The 23,333-nt window shown below is 41.1% G+C and overlaps 1 protein-coding gene across 6 annotated transcripts in view; it reads right to left on the reverse strand.

Annotated features, from left to right (window-relative positions):
- Positions 1-11,106: 11,106 nt before the first annotated feature.
- Positions 11,107-23,333, reverse strand: part of LRRC28 (leucine rich repeat containing 28) — a 49,757-nt gene continuing 37,530 nt past the window's right edge. For all 6 annotated transcript variants that reach the window (XM_058846806.1, XM_058846807.1, XM_058846808.1 and 3 more), the window contains 4 exons: positions 22,529-22,631; positions 18,922-19,097; positions 16,557-16,716; positions 11,107-13,664 (listed from right to left, as the gene is read on the reverse strand). In XM_058846806.1, coding sequence (XP_058702789.1) covers positions 13,592-13,664; positions 16,557-16,716; positions 18,922-19,097; positions 22,529-22,631 — 512 coding nt within the window. In that variant the 3' untranslated portion in view covers positions 11,107-13,591. The remainder of the gene's footprint in view (positions 13,665-16,556; positions 16,717-18,921; positions 19,098-22,528; positions 22,632-23,333) is intronic.

Here is a 23,333-nt window from a genome sequence, read left to right on the forward strand (position 1 = left end):
TAGGAAACCTTCTGCTCCCATCTTCCTCTAGGTTGGGTTGTTACATTTGTAAAATGAAAAAGTCAATCCTTCACCTGTTCCTGGTTCAGATCCACTTGCATCAGCATTGGTATTGATGGAGCAGTTCAGATCACTCATTTCTCTGTAAGCTAAACGTTGGTATTACTGCATGTGTAGGGCTGCCATTCTGCTACTGCTCCTTGAGATTGATTTGGCTTACTGTGACTGGAGGAAAGAGGAAAATCAAGCTGCAAATTCACCAGCTCAGGATATCATGGTATTCAGAAGCTGATCAGTGCAACTGGGTGGGTCGAACAGCTTCGCTGTGGAGTTTGGAGATAAGAGGCCAGAGTTTTCATTAATCTCTCCCGTGGATGCTGTAACTCAGAAGATTGTTTCCAGTACCTCTGCCCACCAGCTTTTCCCAATTCAGCCCATTGCTTGTGGGAGATTTGTGCAAGAAGCCAATCTGCTATTCTAATGCAACTCAAAGCCAACTCCTTCAGCGGACAAAATACAGTCGGAGCAAATTTCATATCTGCTTTCCCAAGGTCCCTTCTCTCAAACAAATAAACAACAAAAAAAAAAAGTTTATTTTTACAGAGCTTGGCTTAAAAAGCCAGACTTGGAAATGTACTGAGTGGAGCAATTCTCCAGCACCACCCAAAACTAGCCAGCAAAGGAAAGCTTGCCAAGGCTGTTAATATGACGGCTGGGGGGGAAACGAAACCTATTGCTGCCATCTGCACAAAGGAAACAGAGGCAAAGCAAAACCCTGCTGTGTGAGCAGAAAGAAAGGTTCAGCACAGCAGAGACAACACAAACCATATGAGACACTTGTTAAACCCCCTCCCTGCTTCTTTTTCCAACACTAAATGCTGCAGGACAATGATCAATCTATTCAATAGAAGCTTCAAACAAGACCCCCAGGACCATAAGTGGTGCAGGTCTCTGTTTTCCTACAGATTCTGGCACACTGAGGCCTTGCTCCCTGGTAAATCTTTAAGACAACATGAATAGTTTGCATACTCTGAGCCCCACAGATGGTTTGGATCTAAAGGCCTTGTGCAGACTGGTCACGAAACCCATCCTCACAGCGAGAATTTGGGATGCATCACATTTTTACTGTTGCTTGTACTGCTCAGTTTGTGAAGCAGAACAAACAAGTGAGCTTTTTTTCAAAAAAAGGCAGTTTGGAAAGAGCTTGATCTACTGTGAGCTCTTGGTTCAGCTCATTTCACCCCAAAGGTAAGTGTGGCTCTCCTGCAGGCTACTGCCCAGGTGAAGAAAACCTCTCCCTCAGTAATCCTGCTCTGGTGGGGGTTAATCTGTAATCACCTCTATCTGTGGCCCGGGCCCCTACAGCTGCACCAACATCTCGGGCTGGAAAGCTGGCAGGAATACCTTGGTAGTGCACCAGGAGGCTCTGGGAATTTCATTACATTTTCCACTCACCCAGCGTGTCTCCGGAAGGCCATCTACGGAAGAGAACAGAACCAGTGTTGCCGCCCAACCCTCTGGAGTTTCTCCTTTCACACCCACTGCCAAAGCACAAACACCCTCACCCCAGGCCAGATTCTGATCTTCTTTATACAACAAAACCCAAAATCCACTAATATCAGCTACAGGCTCTTGCTGCAACATCTACTGAGCAGCAATCCCAAGGGGGACAAGTCCTCCCCTCTTGCCTGCAGCAGTGCTGAGCACTCATTCTCTATTGCTTCCCACTGAAGTTACAAGAAAAAATCATATCCCAGCACAGTCCCTGGAGTAGAGGGACTGGCACCCCACCTTCCAGGCTGGATAGAGGATCTAGTACATGTTCAGGCTTGTTGCTGCCTGTCCCTCAAGTGACACTTGCAGTGGTGGCGCAGCACTCAGGCACTTTTCACTTCAGCTTTGAAAGAAGCTGCAATTCACAGAGCTGGCAGGGGCAAGGGGTGAAGAATTTATCAGCTCTGCAGTTCATTTTAGAGAGGGCACACACAAAATGCAGCTCAGCTGGATTCATTCATCTCTTCATCTGAGCAGATGTGAGGATATCCGGTGACCTTGCTGAAAACAGACTCACCTGGAGAGATTCAGAGATTTGTATGAAAACCAGAGCTCTTCCAGAGAAGTTTGCACTTGGTGGTTGCAAAATTCTCCTTGCAAGCAAAAAATCCTCCTGCAAATAACAGACCACCAGCAGGGTCTCACGCACAGAAACATCTCTGTGCTCACAGGATACAGAGAATTTCCCTGGGAGCCAGAAAGAGGAAGAAAAGGTGTAAGACTCAGGAGTCCTGACTCCATGCCTGGTAAAGACCATTCCCTCCTTACAGGAGGATGTATGTCACTTTTTCAGTATGCTCACAAGTCCTGGGGGATAACCAAGCAGACATCCTGCCCCAGGCACCAAAATGTCACTCGGCAAACTAATGAGGGGTTTGGAGTAAGAGTGTCCCTCCAGATCTGTCCAGGAGAGACGTGGCAGCCCCGGGGCTGCTGTGCCCCAAGGTGACGGACAGCTGTGGTGTGAGCAAACCTCTCTCAGCAGGACTGTCTAACTCCAACTCAAAAATTGAGCTTCTGTTTCAAGTCAGATTTTCCCCTGATGTGCCTCATCCTGCCCAGAGACAAAAATAGAGGAAGTGAGAAAACAGACCTTTATTACCAACTGCAATCCCCACTGCCCAGCAACCAGCTCTACGCTCCCTGTCAGCCTCGCATAAAGAGAAAATAATAAAACCAACAGCCCGCACTACCCACAAAATAAAATATAGACAGCATGAGCCTTTATGCAGCTCAGTCACCACGTGTCTGCAAGCTGAGCAGAGGAGAGCAGCAATCCTTGTCCTAGACACTGTCTAACCTCTGCTCCGGCTCTGAACGTGCTTCAGGGGGTGACCACAACCATGTCATTAGGTAAACTGGGTCTCCTGTCTGTCCTGCTGGATAGGATGACCCCTTTCCAGGATTCCTCATTATTTACCTACACATAGTAGGCCATTTATAATTTATTTTTTTCCCTGCTGGAAAGGAAACAAAAGCCAGTGGATTCAGTGGTGAGGATAATGCAATAGTTCCATCAGGGTTAGGCTGCCAGGCTGTGTGCAGTTGTGGTGGGGAACATGAGGAGGGCTGCAGGCTGCTACTGGCACTGCCAACCATAATTACCCCTAACCAGATTATGGGTACACCCTGTTCCCTGCAACACTTGGGATTTCCAGACTGAAACGCATCTCAGGCAGATACCGGGGCTGTTTCTATTCCTCCTAATGTCCACAGCGAGGCTTAAGGGGTCCCAAGTCCACACAGGACTGCTTATGCAAACCTGGTATTTAACAAATTATTTGGAAGAGCCAAAATAAATAGGCAATGGGGACACCATGGAAAACAAAGGAGCAGTTTTAGCTGAAGGAGCATGTTATGCCTTCACAGTATTTTATGAGGAACACATTAGCCCTGAGGGAAAAGTGTGAGGAGATAAATCTCAAGTCATTATATAAAAGATACTTGAACAGCTCCCAGACCACCAGAGATACCCACCTTCTCCCCATCCATGGACTTTAAAGAGAAAGGACAAAATGTCTTTAACTGTCTCCCATCCCTTCCCATCTTCTCTTTCTCCCCGTCCTGCAACAGCCCAGGGCAGCACTGCAGTTTCCTGGATGCAGCTGGAAAGCACTTGCACAAACAGAGCAGCACTGCTGGCTCTCAGCACATCCCTGGGGACAGAGCAGCACCTCCCTGCCGGGCACTTGCTGTGACACTGGAGCCCCAGAGTCTGGGCTCCGGGGAGCACGATCAACCTCTGGCATATAACCCTGCAATCCGATCTCCCGTGTGGGCCATCCCTTCCCGCCTCCAAGGCTCCCTACCCTGTGCACCAGCTTAACCCACCTGCTCTGAGCTGTTAGCTGCTCAAGTGTGCTCCTCTAACATGGAATTTATCTGCAGTTTCTGGGATGCTGACACAACCTGCCTGCCTAGGATAGGCAGGGTCAGTGGGATGAGAGCCTTCTGGAGCTGCTGCAAAAACAGGCCACAGTCCAGTCAAGCATTAACCCCCAGGACCGCTCCCAAACTCGGCAGCAGCAGTCCAGCCAGGAATTTGAAAGGCAGTGAGATGTTCCCACAAACAGGCCAGCCCTTTGGCAGATGGGGGCAGGAGGGCCAGGGCGGCACACAAACACAAGCTCTCATAAGGGCATAAAGAGCTTCTGTTTCCCGACACACTGCAACAGCGGCAAGGCGGAGGCAGGGAAAGCAGCAGTCCCGGGCCACGTGGCAGGTCAAACCACCGCCCAGTTTGTTGGCATCCTCCAAAGTTTAAATACGCTTTGAGCCAGCAGTGAATCATCCCTGGCAGGTAAGAATGATATTAATTTATGACATGCCAAGTGCAAGCAGATCTTTTGGTGTCGGTCCAATGGTTTTAGCCTTATTAACACACGGCGATGGCTCAGGTTGCAGCTGTGCACATTAAACTCTGGCAAGTGGCATTTTAAACAATGACAAACTTCAGAACAATCACTCCACATATGGAGCCAGGCCAGGCAAAACTGAAGGGTGGCAGAATAAAGGTCAAGGGGGGAACCTGTTTGTCTGGGAGAGGAACAGGTGGCCCGCTTGGGTTGCTGCAGGGTCTTTAAACTGTCTGAAGGACACAGTCAGGGATCATTTTAACCCATTAAGCTGCTTAAGCCTTCCCTTACACCGGTTTGAACTTCGAGAAAGCATTAAATCTTAAAGAGCTTAGTAATACATCTTTAGGAAAGCTCTCCCCTGTGCTTATGCATCCAGAGTGCACATGCTGCAATGTGGACAGGCACATCCTTCCCGTGACAGCAGGACCCCTCTGGCAGCTGAGCCAGATCTGAGCAGCTACAACACAGAAAGCTTTAAAGCCCTGCACCAGAGCAGAATGTCACACTGGGACACAGACGACAAGGGGAACATGTCCCCATCACCACTATGCCACTCAGCAGGCCTGAGGACACTGTCAGAGAGAAAAATGTCCCCTTAGCAGCTCCTCCCTCACCAGCTTCACACAGGACAAGGAGCAAACTGTGGCTGCCGAGACCTTGGGTTGTGCCCATGGAACTCAAACCACATCCAGCAAGGAGAGCTGTGTCAGACAGTGACTTCTGAGGGCAGCTTCTTACCTTAACACCCAGGCAGAGCAAAGTCACTCCAAACCATTTCTGCCAGCTGTGTTTGCACCAGAAAATAGGATGATGGAGACATAAAAGACATTTTCATGGCAGGAAACATAAATATTCCATGCCATGTTTCAAAGCTGTATTTCTCAATTTGAAAAACATCAAAATAGTTTTTTTTAAAGTGTCAAAAGCCAGATGTTTCAGAATAAAACAGCAGAATAAGACCTGACATGTAACAATGTTTGCCAATGCAGTGCTTCCAAACCAGTCATTTTCACAATTTTTCATTTGTCCCTTCTCCACCCAGTCTTATCCTTGCAAGAATTTTTATTTTCCAACCAGGTACTTCCCAAAAGAAAGAATTTTGAGTAATAAATCAGATCTTGTTAAATACAAGGATCTAGCTGCACACAAGACCTGATCCAAAACAGAACTGGGTGTAAATTTATAAAGAAGTAGTCCTCTGTAATTTAAATACCAGGTGTGTGGATATATTTATTCCCAAATGAAATTAAAGGAATTAAATTCTTTTGTAACAAGGCACTTTTATTCTGGAATAGAAGCATCCACATATGAAATTAATCAAGAATAGCTAAAGCCACAGTAAGGTCTCAGGCTACTGACTGTAAGTGAAAACAGTAAATTCATTCTGCCTCTTGCAGTTTCTTGCTACATAACACACCAGATCCCCCTGGATAAATGTTCCTGTAAGTAAAAGACCAGTCCCAGCATGTCTGCGAACACCTCATGATAATACTTCAATGAGATGGACTGGAATCAATATTTTTCATCTTGGCAGCTCGGGGCCAGCGAGCAGGAGCTGGGCAGGGCTGGCAGCCAGCGCGACACCGGCACGGCGGGGAGGGCAGCTGGCACAGCACTGACCTGGAAAGACATTTCTAGCTAGTAGGTATCAGTTCCTGCACCACCTGAGCCTCCTGGAGGGAGGAGGGAAAAAGGAGATAATTAAATAGAGGTTTTCAATTCAAACCTTCTCCCAAGTATCTTCATAGGGATCAGACAGAAGTTTGGCTACAGTTTACTGAGCTACTGGAGAAATTTGAGCTCCCATGTTTCATAATGGAGGCTTAAGAGCCAGGATTAGATACTGCTAGATCTAAAAACCCGATACAAAGTACTGATTTAATATACATTAATTCATTAATTCAAATTAGATATCCCTCAGTTTATCTGCAGCCAGAACAGAACATGTATTTGTGATCCGGGTAATTGTGATTAGACGGTGTCTCTGATGGAGCACAAGCCTGTGTCACTGTGCAGGTAACAAACTGCTTTAATACTGGTCATAACAGGACCATAGCAAGGGTCTGTTTTCCAACCAGAGAGCAGAACATTTTCTGGTCAGGAGTGAGGACTCAGGGAGGAAACAAGGGCTATTTACAGAAGAGGCATTACACTGTGAAGAGTAATGAGCATGTCAAAAGTATAAAATCAATCTTAATTCTACAAAGATGTAAGATATAACTAAACTCCCTATTGGGCAGTTACTAAGTTTTTATAGAAACAAAGATATAGAACAGTAAAGTGTGAATATAGAGAATAATTAATCTCAGTACCTTTAGACATGGGGCTCTCTACTGCCTGGACATCCCACTGTTTTTCATCCTGCTTTAAAAGGAGCACTTACCTGGAATTCATATCGGAGTCCTTGCCAACCCTATTCCAAGCTACACATTCTGAAGAAAGTTAAAACTGTTTTTCTTGGTAATTCTTCTCTTCATGTATCATCTCCATTGACTGAGCTTTTTGCAAAATGAAACTGGAGAGCCAACAGAGACACAGTAAAATCAAAGGTGGCCAAATTCAAGTTCATGCTCAGGCTGCTTTGGAACTTCAGTGCCAGCAAAGCAATCACAAACTGACCCAAAAATATTCAGCTTGATTCTTCTAATTGTTTTAACTATAAAAATCAATGGTTAGAACTCTGTAGTATAAAGGAAACCTAGTAAGACTGAAATAATGGCTGCAAGTGCAAAATCTTACGAGTTCAAAGCACAACAAACCAAAACTGGGCATATTTAATACAATTAGTTAACATTTACCCCTAGAAGAAACACTGGTTATCTTCTTAAATTTATTTTTCTATGAGATCCAGGCAATGCTTTCAGTATCTTTAGACCATACCTGCGTTTTATGATGAATTATGAACTCTCTTTCTCATTCCTAAACAAAATGTTAGTGTTCCCAGTGGACTCTACATGCACCAAAATGGGATTTAACAATGCTTTTTTCTTTTTTGCTTTCTTAATAAAATATCTTGATTTGCTGTTATAATAGTGCACTTAGAGAACATTCATAGTGCTGATCAATAAACAAACACAGTATTGCATTTTTCATTACAAGAAAGCTTTCTCAACTGATCTTGAGAAAAAAAAGCAACTCCTAATAACTTTGTGAGGTTCACAGCAAATGACAGCAGAACACCTTGGGGTGTCCTGTGGCAGGGCCAGGATTTGGATGATCCTGATGGGTCCCTCCCAGCTCAGCATATTCTGTGATTTCATGGCCAGTCCTCATCACGTGGCCACAGTCATATTTAGCACCAGGATAGGGCTCCATGAGTGGCAGCTTTCTCTGGCAGAAAGTGCCAGTCAATATTTACATTCCTCATGAACATACAAAAGAGCATCAGGGTACTTGAGAAATTAGCCCTTGATTGCCACTTGGAAGGCATCATCAGAAAGTCAAATCACTTCAGCACCTCCAACAACAGAACTGCTTTCATTCTTGAGACTGGAGATCTCTCACAGATGTGTCAAGGTCTTTGCCTGGGAACAGGAGATGTCTGAAGGACATAATGGGTGCCGAAAGAGCCTGACGTGAGGGGCTTGTTATTTAAAATGTGAAAAGATAAAAAAAGTGTATGGTCAGCTCCTGCTTTCTTTCTTGCTGAAGCAGCAGGCAGAAATCTGATAGTCCTGAGCCAGCTACAGGTAATACAGGTGGAACTCTTCAGTGCAGGATAGAGAGGGTTCTACTGTGATATTAAATTATTGCTGAAGCTGGGGGACACAGATGCAGTGGGTTCAACTCGTCTCTCAAGTTCCCAAAATGTCACCGCACAGAACATAAGCCCTAAATCTTGGCTTAGAAGTTACAAAACATCCAGTGCTTTTCCAAGTGAGATCTCAGCTCCTCTCATTTCCTGCATACAATAGCATTATTCAGTCACTGAAGTTTCCACTTAGCTTGCATTTATGCCAAGTACTTTTAATTGAAAAGGAAAAGGATGTTAAGCTCTCCCATTTCTTTCTTCCTAATTCATAAGGGACACATCAGTGGTTGGTAAAAGTTATAGGTTAAGGGTTGTTCTCCCATTTATTAAGGGACTCACATCCTCCTGCTGCTGCCAGCCAGAGGTTACCTCCACTGCAAGGGTAGGAAAAGTCACCTTGTCACTTGTAAAATACAAAAAAGGCAAATCATTGTAAACTAACTACCCAACAGGCTTCAGGGAAGTCTGGACAGCACCTGAATCTGCAAGGTTTACAAGCGATCTGAGTCACCTTGGCCACCATAAGTCTCACTGGAGAATGGATACTGAGTATTCACCCAAAACACTCACAGAAATCCAGACAGCATCCAGCTCAAAGAACTGATCACAACATGGAGAGCAGCAGCTTTGACTGAAGCAAAATGCTGCATAGCAAGGAGTGAAACAACTGGAAAAACAGATGCTTAATTTCTACTTATTTTTGGCAGCCTTGTTCCTATGATATCTTTTAAATGAGGAAAAAAAGGCTGCTGAATGCTGCTTAGTAAGGAATCCATGAACCACAGCCTCATCTATGGACTATCAGGATGGCAGTACAGCCCTACTGAAACTTATTTTCCTTTTGATCAATTAGTGGAAGGGTCTGAAGTAACATTTCCATATGGGTTTTGTTCCTATTATGCAAGATCTGATGAACTACATTGTCTGAGACAAAGGGATTAAATTAATTGAAGTGGTGTTTTGGGCTTGGGAGTGTTTTTAGTGTCTTCACCCCACCTCTTCAGCCTTGGGACAAGAGACTTATTAGCTAATTACCATGCAAATGAACTGAAATGTAAATGAAGTGCTACATTCTAACATAGCTTAATAGTCCCAGGAGCAAGAATTTAGTTAATTTTAATGAACAGTAATTCTATCCAAAAATATAATTTATTAACAAGCACATACAATAATTTGCACCACTAACTTTAAATAAACCATCTAGCAAGCTCACCTTCACACTAAGTGACATTTGGTTAGTACAGAGCAAGAAAGCAGTGTACATGTGCTTTCCACAGACACAGAATGAACTCAGTTGCAAACCAAGTTCAAATCATAATCCAAAAAAGGGCACATAAAAGCAAAAGCAATGAAGACTTCACATGAACATTGCCGTTTCTTTCCACCAGACCTTTGGTCTCTTACAAAATAGGTCTGTAATACAAAAGAGTAATAAAAACTCTGGATTCAATTTATTCAGCCTCTTCCATCACAAGTCAACTATAACATTTTGCAACAACATGAGCAGTGTTAAGAGGGAGGTAAGAGGCAAAGATAGTTACATCTTGGAATTACAGAAGAGCAGCTGCAGACAGAGCAGCAGCCATGGATTCTGGTGTCATCCCACATTTTGCAAGAAAGACAAATGGTAATACACATTCTTCCCTCTCATCAATTAAAACTTTGACCCATCAGGGCAAAAGTTCTGTTTTCAGTGGTATTCTGGTGGGGCCGGAGTGGCCTTCAAAAGCCAGTTGTCCTCTCTAGTGACAGGTTTGTCACTCTCCAGTCTTCAGCTGGGCTGTGATGTCAGTAGAACCTGACATGCTGCTCCCACATGGGTGTTAGAACAGCCCTGTGCTCCCTTCAATGCCAGAAAAAAGGATTCAGCAGAATTCAATCTGCAGGAATTGAAGCCAACTTGGCAATAAACAGCACCGCTCTGCTCAGAGCAACATCTCAACCTCACCACAACCAAGTAAATAGAAGGTTTGTAATGAACCGTGGCGAGAGCCCAGGAGAAGCATCAAAACAGAAAAATACACATTTCTTTATATTAGACCTTGCTTTTTGCACAGGAAAGGGCATTTCTGATCCTCTGAGGGATGATGAGGAAGGTTTCCAAGAACAGTGTTCCGAACGTAACAGTGTCCATGACAAAACCACTCAAAAGGATTTTTAAACAAAGCCAGAGATTCCTCCGTTTCCTTTGTGACAGAACAAAAAGCTACTTCTATATAGGGTTCAAATTTTATTAACATGGTGCCTGCTATCAAAACTTAAACAAAAATTATGCCTGTGATCCCTGATTTTAATGGGAGTTAATCTTAGAAAAATTTGATAGCAGTATCAATGGGTTAAAGGTTTTATCTCATTCTTCTTCTGCACCTTTATCTTTGTAATGCCTTGAGAAAAAAAACAAAAAACTTTTCCTGCTCCAACCCTAAGTGAAGAATTAAGATCTACTGTTACAACAAAAAAACTTTTTAAATGGTCAATTTTTTTCAGCATCTGGAACATGATTTTTTTTGTAGTACATACAAAACATTACCTCAATGGGAACTAACCTGACAAACCTGACAAAGAGGAAAAAATCAAAAATTACCCAGAACCAAACCAATTAAAGAGAAGTCCAAGCATTGTGGCACCTTGAAAAACCAGTGATGCACAGTTTGATCACCAACAAGCTCCCTCTCCCCTCTGCAATTTGCATAGCTGGCTCTCATACTTGCTGGTTATGAAATACTCTTACAGCAGAACAACTTTAGAAAAACTTGGACAAGTGAGAATGGAGTTATTTTTATCTAGAAGAATATCACCCAAAGATACAGATGAATACAAACACTGTTCATATTAAAAAAAAACCCAAAACATCAAACATTAATTTAAGCTGCATTCTCAGTCTATATATTGGCTTTCCCCTTCTTTGTTTTATAAAAATAGGGTATGACATTTCAGCTTCAATTGCATGTTTAAGTCATTTATTTATTGAACATTCCATTCTTGAAATATCATCTATTAAAGTGTTAGTTAAGATTCATCCTGCTTATAGAACAGGCTAAATTTCTTCTGAACTGCACTTGGAGACAATAATAAAGAGACTGATACAGACTCAATAAGAAATAACTAGATTATGGGAAGAAGAAAGAAAATAATAAATAAATAATTATAATAACAAAATCAAGCTTCACTCTTCTTGACTCCTAATGAAACAAATGCTCATGTCTTTTAGGTGATCACAACAAGTTTTAACTCCAAAATAGTATTTACAGACTGAATTCAGATATAAACTGTGATTTCAACTTGCTATAAAAAAGACGACAAAAACTTCCAAGAAAACATCTCCTTCAAAGACAGGGAAAGCCACAGTAAAAATAATACTGAAAATTCTTGATCAGAGTATCATATAAAAATTAATATCTGTAACACTACCATAGCTTTTATAATCTATTTTTTAAAAAAGTGGATTCTGTCCTACACTTGCACATTTCTGATACAGATATAATTGTACATGGGCAATTTACATCTCAGCTCTGAGGTACTGAAGGAAAAGGATAAAGCTGAAGATGGATTTTGCTGCCTCAGCAATGAACCCTGTGGGGTGGCTGGGCCTGCTGGGATTCCAACACAGAAACAAACCTGGGAAATGACACAGACAGAAATCCAAAAGCACCAAGGCTGCTTGGACATGGCTCTTTCCCCTACTGCAAAGCAGATTTAATAAATGGGATTTATTTTAGAAAGTTTCACAATTCTTAAGCAGTAGATGATACTTGCATTCCTGAAGGATTAAATTCTACATTTCTTAATGCTAATTCAACTCTCTAAAACCAACCCCATAAAACCAGGAAAGATTTTTACAAGTAACATGCACAACCTAAAAATTCCATCCTCAAAACTGCCTTTTTGGTACTCTTTTAAGCTCTTAAGATACTCTATTTATTGAAGAGATGCCAGGAAGCCTGCAGAGGGAACAAATGCTTCTTTGGCAACAGGAAAACATTTTAATGCCTCCTGCCTTCAAAGTACGCACACCTCACCACAACATATGCTAATACACTACCAAATAAGTCTCTTTATCTTGCCATTTTTATAACAAACTGTTTCATTCATATCTATTTCAACTTGTAACTACCTACTGCACAGAGCAGTAAATCAACAAGTGGTTTATACCACTTAACAATAAACTGTTTCAGTACAAAATCAAAATGTTTTGTCATGTAAGCATTTTGGGCCTTTTTTCCATGCTTTGTTTTTTATTTAAAATGAACAAGATTTAACAAAAAATTATTTCCACAAATAGGATAGTAAGTGGCAATTTACACCAAATTTGCCATTAATGTATGAAAACAAATGTCCCAGCCCTTCTGTGCAGGTATCCATGTGTGCAAATATACCTGTGGATGGAGATACACACCTGTTCCTGGATTTCCAGCCTTCTCCAAGGGCACACAGTCCACTGACACACTTGGACAAATCAGCCAAATGCTAAATCTAGAAAAAGATCAAGACCAGCTCTTTGCAGATCTATAGCCTGCAACTGTAAAAATGTAATAAACACAAAGATTTCCTATCATATTACTAGTTGGGTTTTTTCCAAGGGAAATTGATACTTAAAGTTGTCTTCTTCCTGAAGAACTCGATGGAACAAAAGGAGAACTATTTCTAAAAATAAAGAAATGAAAATAAAGAAAACCCACCCTCAAACATGCTGGAGCAAGAGCCCTTAGTGTAGGCATCAGTACCAGCCTTCACTGAGACAGGATCTTCAGTCTCCAGACATATCCTAGTTACTCCAATTAAATCACTATGGTATTTAATGATACTAGAAAGAAAAGATCTGCTTTTAGAATGTGGATTTAAATACCACAGAGAACTGTCAAAGACTTGGTATACAACTGGGATAACTCTGCTTGGGTAAACATTAAGGTGAGAGGGAGAAAATAAGGCTGAATTCTATGGAAAAGTCACTGGGATCCATCAAAGGTTTCTGCAGGCTTATAGCAATACACCTGATTGCAGCTGTAGAGGGGAAAGAGGATAGGGATGAGTAAGTGAAAATTTGTTTGCCATAACTGAACTTTTTTTTTTTCTTTTCCTGTTAGAGGAATGCAACTGCCCCAAATGATGCAATGGGTCAACCTGAAATCAGGCACATTCGAAAAATACTGGAAATCCTGAAGTCAGAGCTCATGAATGTGTTTGGTTTGTGTGCTGCCTCAGAGGAGAGAGAGAAGTTAATACTTTTAAAAGCTCGGTATTTATACTTCTGAAAAGTTCCTGCAGTTCATCCAGATTTGATAGGGCAGGATTTAAGTGCCTCAGAGTGTTCCTGACTGGGCACTTCTGCTGCTTTGGCACACACACACACGGTATTCCAGTACCAAGGAGACACGGCATTGAATGCAGCTTTACACTGGCAGCACTCCTCAGGAGGTTGAAATGTTTATCAACTCAGTAGGTCAAAAGTCTGCAGACACTGGGTGGAGCAGCAGTATGCCACAAAACTAACAGTTGTCCTCCTAGGAGAGAAAAAAAAAAAAAAAAAAAGAAGAAAAGGGGAGGGGGGAAACAGTTGTCAGTAAAGATTAAAGCTCCTGGCTCCATTCCACACAGACACATTCCACAGTGCTGGTTTGTAAAATACGGGATTAGCCCATCTCCACAGCCCAGAAAAAGCACAGGTTCATTTGCTGTCTCTGAGAGCCTGACACCAAAGCAGGGAAGCACTGCAGGGGTTCTCAAGACCTCCCTGGTTTCTTATGCTCGGCGTTTAGAGCAGCAGTGTGTGGTTTTTCTCTCTGAGCAGGGTGTGGCTGAATGTCACAGCCAGCAGGTTTAGCAGCTGACAGGAAAATAGCTGGTCAGCCTCGGCCCAGCTCGTGTGTTTCTTAAATTACTGCTTGTAGGCATGAAATGTCTGAAGACCATGTTCTCCCTGGTTAGCAGAGTGAACAAGCAGATCTTCAGAAAGGATAAGTGACAGGCAGTGCTGTCACACAGTGTGGCAGGGATGGCACTGTGCAAGTGTGATCCGAGCCTCACAGTGACCCTGCTCCTGCCCCAGCCTGGCAGGGACCAAGATATCTGCCTTAAAAATGTTCAGATCTGTTTTTCACTAACCCAGAAATCACACTTTACCCAGTGCTCGTGGCATCTGTGCTTTTTCAGATTCAGAAATCCAGTCCAACACTTAACTCTCCTTCCCTCTAAGAGGATACAGAATGTGATATGGAAATCCAGGCAGGAGTTACTGGCATGGATGTGGCATGTGCTAATCAGTGCTGTTCAAATGCCCAGGATCCCTACCCTGTGTGTTTTCATGGTCACTTTAAGCTCTTTAGAACAGAAACCTCGTCCTTCACATCTTTCTAAACCAGCTATCACACCTCCACAATTCCACATAATCTTACCATGTCAAGTGCACAAGCTATAGAGATAAGGATGACAGGCTGCCCTGTTTAGATCTCATTTTCTGTGGATTTGCATCAAATGTCAGCTACTTAAGACTGGATTCATTAAAGGCATTTTGCAGAACACAGTACATTCTTGTCTAAGGGAAGGAATGATAACTATTTTTGAAACAAGTGAAAACCATGCAGAAATAAATATTTTAATTATTATATTTTAGAATGTTAACACAGTGTTCTTCCAAAACAGCTCTAAAGTATGTTTTTGTGGAGTCTTACTTTAGTAATTCTTAAAGGTGTCTACTGATAATGTCTATCATCTTGTAACTGTAACTTCCACAATGAGCAACGCTTAGCAATTAATTATAAAGTAGTCCAAACTACTCACATTGTTGAATTATTTAGGATAATAGATGGATTTAGTGACTAGCCAGTAGTTTTCCATCAATTTCTTAGAAAATGATACTGTTGAATGTTTGAAAGAAATTCTTTATAGCATGATTATAACATCTTATGACTAAGAATATTATGACTGTAATATGGAAGTAAATTATTTCACTCAACATGAAATCCACTGAATTTCGACATATGATTGAAGTGAAACAGAGTGGCAAATTGAAGTGTGCAATCTCTGCTATCAGATTTTCTAAGAAAGATGGCTTTTCCAAAATAGCATTTATACAGCCCTCTGGCTGCTTCCCAGATTTGGCATACCTAAGTTGTTTCATTTCATAAGGCTGAATTGCTTACAAATCAGATGCTTCTCATGTTACAAACTCACAGCAAACAGGCTGTGATACAGTGGTGTAAACCAGGTACCATCAACTTGAATCACCCATTAATCTCCTCTCTTCTATTAAAAATCTTCCTGCTGAAAAGCAGTTTCTTGTTTTTATGGAAGATAACTATCAAATCAATGGATTTCAGCAGGCCAGGAACTAAGTGGTGTTCCTGCATTACATAGACACCAACAAGGAATCTCAAAAACATTCCTTTTTAGAGCACCTTTCTTTTCTGCCCACCACCTTTAGGTATATCCTTTGTAATTAATGGCTTGACTTGAATTCTCTAACAAGAACCTAACATCACCTTTTCATATTTAACTCCAAGTGACTTAGCTTTAAATGTCATTTATTACTTTTCAAACAGTACAAGCTGGAATTTCTCAGATGATACTTTTCCATTGCAGAAAGTGGATATTATGGCTCCTGGAAGGGTACAGTATCCACTCAGACTAATAAGGATTAGGGAAAGAATCACTGTGAAGCAATCAGGGCTCACCTTAAAGGTATTTTATAGCTTTACCTACATGAAGGCAACATTCCCTGAACCTTACCCCCATTTTGAGTCCCTTATGACTGTACTGTCCAGTAGGTCAGCAATTCTGTGTGGGCTTGTGTACTGGCGAATCCTGCAGACACTTTCACAACTGCTACAACCATAAAACTGAAGTATTATTAAAAACATGTATTGCTACAAAATGTATGCTCCTATGCAGAATGCTTCCACAACATATCTCAAGTTAATTAGCGTGGAAATTAAAACAAGAGTATTTTACTGCAGAACATTTTAATTAAGCTGCAGCTTTAGAGCTTTTTTCCATCTTTGATCCTGCAGCACTTTTCATTTGGTGGTGGCAATCTGAAGTCAGGGTTGCGACCATCATGGCAATTACTGGTGTTAGGTACCACTTCCTTCCCAGGGCACAGAAGTGCCAGGCATGTGCTGCACTACCACAAACAGCTCAATCCCATCCTATCCAAACCCCTTTCTGTCTTACACCAGGCTGAGACAAGCATATCTGAAGACCCTTTTAACAGTCTAACAGCAGTATTTTGATTGACTCATGAATAAAATATTTGTCAACTTATACATGCAATCACAGGCCAGGGACTTTGGATCTGAAATGCTAAGTTTAAAAAAAAAATCGTTAAGAATATGCTTTGTTTCATAAGGTGTTCTTCTTCCTAAATGAAACCCCAGTGTAATTTCCTGTATAATTACCCTCGATGCAATCCTGCCATTGGAGTTTCCCTCAAGGGAAAGAGCTTTGGGTAGACAATGGTAAACATAGGCTGGCTGCAGCGGTGGCAGTGTCCCAAGGGACAGTGCAGCAATTCCAAGAGGCTTTTGGGTAGTGAGATTGGAGTCAGAAAGTTTAAATCTAGAAAAGAAAAGAAACAAAAAATATTTATAATAAAACAATTGCATGATAAAGTCAAACACAAGCATGGTCCATGAACAATTCAGAAAACAGCTGCCTCACATTCTTAAGGTTTTGTCAAAACAACAATGAGGTAATTCAAATTCCCACAATTACAGTGAGGCACATAGCGCTTTCCATGTCTGAATTCAAGAAGTTGAAGTTAAATGTACAAGTTTAGCATCTGTGGGCATAAGTTTAACTGGACTAAAATACCCAGGTGAAAATACTATAGCTTGAGCAAACATCAGAAAGGATTAAAAGATCATGAAGAATTTTTAGACACAGAGATGACCTAGACAGATGTTTAGTAACTAGTAACAATACAACATTATGAAAAGGACATCAGTAGTATTTTAGTAAAATATTTCAGCAACCAATCCAGCAGGACAGCTAACCTCACTACAAAGCCCAAACTCCACCATCAGCAAAAAGGGATTTGCAATATTTGGAATGACTTGAAATTCAATCCAACCCAGCATAATTCTCACAGGTCCAACCAAAGAGACCACTCTAAAAATATCAATACATTCCTCATCTGTTAAGTGTTCCCCCACAGCCTACAAGATGCCATAATTTTCACCAAAAGGGACTCCAGGGTCATTTCCTGGGAAAGAGCCATCACTTTCCCAGGCCTGGCCCAAGCCACACGGTGTTTTATAAATAAAACCCCACATGCTAATCTCCATCTAGAAACTGAGAGACAGCCAAGACAGGTGAGTGAGTTTAGGTGCTGAGTAATCAAGACAAGATGCAGTACCTGATAAATCAGTTTTACGGTATCACACTAGTCTCAGCTTTCAAACACTGCAAGGTTGAAGCCCAGACACAATGTACCACAACAGCCCCAAGGAGGGGACAAACAGGACACTTGCGTCAGAAAGGAAAGGTCACACTTTGCAGCCAAGCAAAGACTGAGGAAAAGTAGTCCAGTCACTCCTGTCACTTCCCCAGAAGCTGCCAAGTATTTAACAGCACTCTTGAAACTGCAAATTTAGGCAGTGACAGATGAAATCTGCTACTTTAATCAGATGTGCCACCTGCTTCCCCAGCACAGCATTATCGTACACCTGTCTGATACAGGCACTGCTCCTGCTCACCGAAACTCGAGTGTTGCAGTGGTAATGGCCACAGTCTTTAATAAGGTCACTCAGAATAGGATATATCTGTGGGTGTGTGTATATGGATATATAAACCCATCTTTTTCAGGTTCTGCATCTTGGCTGAAAATAGGTGTAATCCTCACAGCCTTACACAAAACTGTTTGCAAACCAGTCCTTAAACTGACTGTGCAGTATCACCTTCCCATTCCCAAACCAAACTTCACTGGCATCTTCAGGAACCACATCCACACAGCTGGATTCCAGAAATGATTGTGCAAGTCACAAGTGGGTGAGAAAAGACAGATCTCCTTGTACACTTTCCCTGGCAAAGCAGTGAGGATTTACTCCAGTGGCCAAGGCACAAGAGACCCTTTCCATAACCCCTCTAATCTTCCCACTGGAACTCTCCACTCTTCCGCTTTCTCCTCTGACCTTTAAAGCTGAGAATTCCCAAGATAGCATCAACAGTGGGGAGTCACAACACATCCAGATCTGAGAGGATCTGCAGGTTATCATCAGATATTGCTAACTCATGTGATTGCATGATGCAGAACCAGATGAGCCAAGGGCCACTTTAGAGCAGAGAGCCTGAATTGGGGCAGAACTAAAGCAGCTCAGCTGTCACGCTGTGCTGAAATGGCCGAGGGCTGCTCGCGTTTCTTCTGCCTTATGTATAACAAGTCTGCCAGTTTAGGAGTGTGCAGCCTGGCAAGGAGCTGCATTGTTGGCTGATGCATCTGATCTTGCCTCAGGAACTGTATTTCTCATCTCCTACTTCCATTAAAGAGTTTCTCCTGAAAAAAAAGCGTCCTTCTTCATACAGGCTTCAAGTAAGAAACCATTTACAAGCACCACTTGACCTCAGAAATAGTCTTTGGAACTCTGGTTTTTGATATTGGACATTTTTGTTCTAATGCAGCATTTCAAACATAATTTGATTAAATAAATCTTTTAAAATATAAATCCTTGCCCAAGCCTTTGAAGAACTATTAGAAATGTTCCTCTCACTGCCAGAGAACGCTCTCACTCTTTCTGTAATCTGAAGGAAGCAGAAATTTCATACCTTTCAAAAACCTGTAGTAGGTGTTATAGAGGGTCCTCATGGCCAGTTCTTGCAAAGGCAGCACATGATCTGTTTCTGTCCCTATAGATTTCACCTCTGCTGGCAGGAACACAGTTAACCGGCCTGATGAAAAAGAGAGCAGTTTCACCTCTGATACTTGAATTGGAGAACCACAACTAGAAGGACACAAGACATTTAGAAAGTGGTTAGAAAAAAAATAATAAAAATAACTTTAAGGGGAAACCCAGATGACCAACCCAAAGTAAATCTGATACTGTTCTCACTTCAGCACCCCTCAAGGATTCCTTGCAGAGAGCAGTGCATGGTGGGGTTGACCTTTAAAGGTCCCTTCCCAAACTATTCTATGAGTCTGTATTTCTAGATTCCCACCTTCTGTGATGTGCTAGACATGGGACATTTGGAGGAATTACTCATCAAATAACATAAAGAAATGAGAACACAATCCCAAGGGGGTGAACCAACTATGCTACGTGTCCATCACTCTTCCCATGTGACAACCTCTTTTAGCCTCTTGTTAGTGAATGCTTTACTGAGGGGAGCAGTTTCCTACCCAACAACTTGCCTTCTATGTCTTGGATCAACCAGCTGAAAACAATCATGGATTTCTCAATCATAACACATGAGGCAAATTCCAGCCCCCAAAAAATGTATTTTATGTGCCACTGGGTGATTCTGTACTACACCTTTCCCCACAGAGTTCCCTTGGAGGGCACTGGGGTGGGTAGATGAAGGAAAAATAAAAACAACAGCCATGCTGTAGTGGGAAGATATCCTAATAAGTCTATTAGCCTTGCCCTTCCCAAATCATATATGGAAAGGGAAGGTTATTTGGATCCAAGGAGAGAAACTTAGCTTGTAGTAAAAATAATAACTCTTTATGTGATCCCTGTTGTAAGCGATCATACCAGAGAGACACGCATAGGAAAATTCTACTAAGAGGTTGGGGAAGTCAACAAGGGAATTGGAATTGTTTATGACAACTGAAATTTGAAGCCAAGAGCAACTTGTTAGGGCCAGTCCTAACAAATGGAACAGAAACACAAATTTGTCAGCCTTCCCAGATATTAGACCTAAAACGGAGGTAACTACTCTCAACCTTATCAGATGTGAAAGAAATCTCATAGTACTCCTCTGACAACAAAGAATCTCATCTCTTCTGATTAAAGGAGAAACAGCCCAGAGAAACCAAAAAAGAACAGCATCAAACAGCAAGCAAGTCAATAAGTCTTTTGCTAAATATTTAATACTTTCCCACAACCCATTAGTGAGGTTAAAATATAAGTGGGAATTCAGAGATCCAGTATTCCAACAATCCATTCCCAATGAGTTAGTTATCACAATAAATAAATAAATCCATGATATTGTATTTTCAAGGTGAATAACCCCTTACCAACCTCGCTAAGGAACAAACCCATGAACTCACTACAGCCTCTGCAGTTCAGAGCTGGAACATTTGGTCTACTTTATGTAAAGGGTGAGACTATTAATGCCACACACAAAATCCATGGAGGTTAAAAACTGGAATAGAGGATGGTCTAAACAGCTGGGGAAAAACAGGAGCTGCAGAAGAAGCCTGGTGGATAAATAAGTGAGGGGAAAAAAAACCTGAGACCACCTATTGGCTGCCTTCAACAAGACTGACTGATCCCTAACTGGGGACTATGAAATCCAATCTGCAAAAAATAAGATCAAAATTTATTTTGAGTGCTGAGATCATCACCTCTCATATAAAAGACTTTTTTCAGTCAGTCTGACTGCAGGATGCCCAGACAGAGATTCAATACTTACACAAGGCAATTTATATTCTATTTTCAGAAATCAAGCTTTATGTCAGTAACAGCAGCTTGTCAGATTTTATTCTCCAGTGGAGGGCCAGACAGAGCACTAAAGCCTGGATCTTCAACTCTTGCCTGACCCATGAAAACCTTAGCCTGGTTACTAATGCTTTCTTGGAAAGAACACAGAAATTCTTCACATGACCATTATTACACAATTTTAAAGTCTCTCAGCACATTATCAAATAAAACCTTTGGTTTCTTAAAAATATATATGTGGTCTTCCCATAGTGAAATTTTTTCTTAAAAATAATCTGTAATGTTTCAAAAGACAAGGATCTGTTTGGTGTACAAATACAAACATTATTTTTCTTACTAAAACGTCTCTCTTTTTACAATTCATTATTAAGGAAGAAAATCACTTTTCATTCCACAGAGGCATTATAAGAATCAATTTCTTTGCAAAACTTGCAATTCCTTTAGTCTGTTCTATACTAGATTTTTAAGACTCAATTTCATTATTCTATACTAGATTTATCATATCAGAGATACCAGCAGGTGGTCTCACCAGTATTGTACATGTAAGAACTGCAAAAAGAACTGGTAGGATCTTCACAAAGGTCAGTGCAAAGAAAAAATTATTTTAACTGAGTATAAGATGAAAACTTAAAAAAAAACCAACAAACCAAAAACAAAAAAAAAAAGAACATTGTTGTATAAAACCACCTGAAATAGGCAGGATCATCTCCTGTATTATCATTACTGGTTTTGGTCACAATCAATACAATTCTGTTAAATTTAAGGTCAATTTAATGTCTGTCTAACAATTTATAATCAGTTCTGAAAGAAAAAAAGCTAGAAGAATTTATCTTTCCTGAAAAACAAAATTAGTAAAAGCTTGCGAGTCACACAGTTCAGCAGAACTGTAATCCAACTGCAAGTATTTAAATATCACCAACCAGCTGACACGGGAATATTAGAAAAACCTTAAAATGCCAAGACTCAGCATCTCCCATACTGCAGCAGAGTGCAGGCTGTAGAGAGGGAATTTATATTTAATGCGAGATCTGCTGAGAGTGAGCATACCAGAAATTTATAATTAGATGGTAATGGGGACAATCCTCTTCTGATCAGTTTTACACCAGTAAGGCTCCATTCATCAGCGGTGCTGATCCTAATTTATGCCAGTGTCAGGGCAGAAAGAATTAAGCCAGTGTCCTACACAGACACTTTTTTTTCTTGCATTCTAACCACAAACATGAGACAGCCCAGGATATTTTTAAAATCCACATGTAAAAATAAACCTGTCAATCCATAACTCCTAAAAAAAGTCCCTTTAGTTAGTAGGTACCAAGACCTACAAGAAGCTGATACTGGGATGTAAAATGATCGAAGGAACTGCAAATGACTTTTCAAGATATGACCCACAATCTACACGAATGTGAGCACTTAGAAACAAAGAGGTGCTGCAATATATTAAAAATTATTTTGTTCATTCTTTAGTTCTGGAAACTCTGTGAAGCCTACACTTTTGGCCAACTTTTAAATTCAGCTCTAGGCCTTACATTATTATTACAAATTCTTTCAGAGTAGCTTCACTGTTATGCCTTAATACTAAAATAGTCAAAAGTCAGCAATTAACACTGAAGATTTATTACAAAAATAAAACAGAGCTGGGAGCTGCAGTAATCCCCTCCAAGTAACATCAGCTCTGAATCAATCACAGCCACACAAAAAATAACTAGTTGTATCATACAGGAGAAGTTTCACAAGGATAGGTACATAAGACATCTGAATTAATTCATACTTACCCACTGCAACCAATGACTTTATTATACAGATAAGATGGGAGGCCTTTCAGGTGAATATTGTTATCCACATAAACATATTGGAGTTCTCGAGAACGACCTAAATCTGGATTTAGAAAACAAGAAAAGTCAAGAGGAGAAAGGATGACATGGTGACAATTATAAGCAATGCAATTCTCTTTAATTATAAATAAGCTAATCAGACTCAATGTAAGCAAACATAAATTAGTACTTTTCAGTTGTAAAATTTCAGCCGATGGTTTTATTATGGATGAGCTGAAAGGCTGTTTAGAAGCAAGCATTTCAAATTACTAAATCAAAACAAAGCCCCCTTTCAGAAGCCCTGAAAATCCCATTATAAATAATTAAATTTTAACATTGACAAACTCTGAAGTCAGTTTGAAGAAGCAAAGGGACAATTGATTTCAAATCCTCAGTGCATACTTCAAGTTCATAAGGTCAAACCTGCTTTCATTAACTGGCCTCGTGTCAGTGAAGTCACAGCTTCTCTATCTTTGGGAAAGTGGGCAAGACAGACACAAGAATGTGCTGTGTCCCCCTCTTTCTCTTCTCCAAGGGGGGATCCTTGCTGGGATTCATTAGCCTTAACCAAATACAAGTGCAGTCATTCAGAAACGAGTGTGTGTGATGCAGTGAATTACAGAGCCCAAGAAAGCACAAAGCATTAAACTGCAGAATGTTAGACATCAAAAATTGTGGCTGCAATAAATGATCAATACATGTGGAGGTGTTCTGCTTGCATTATTGCTCGTGAAATATTCATGGCTAGTAGTCAAAAGAAGCAAGT

The sequence above is a fragment of the Poecile atricapillus genome, chromosome 11, assembly GCF_030490865.1.
Source record: "Poecile atricapillus isolate bPoeAtr1 chromosome 11, bPoeAtr1.hap1, whole genome shotgun sequence".
Lineage (NCBI taxonomy): Eukaryota > Metazoa > Chordata > Aves > Passeriformes > Paridae > Poecile > Poecile atricapillus.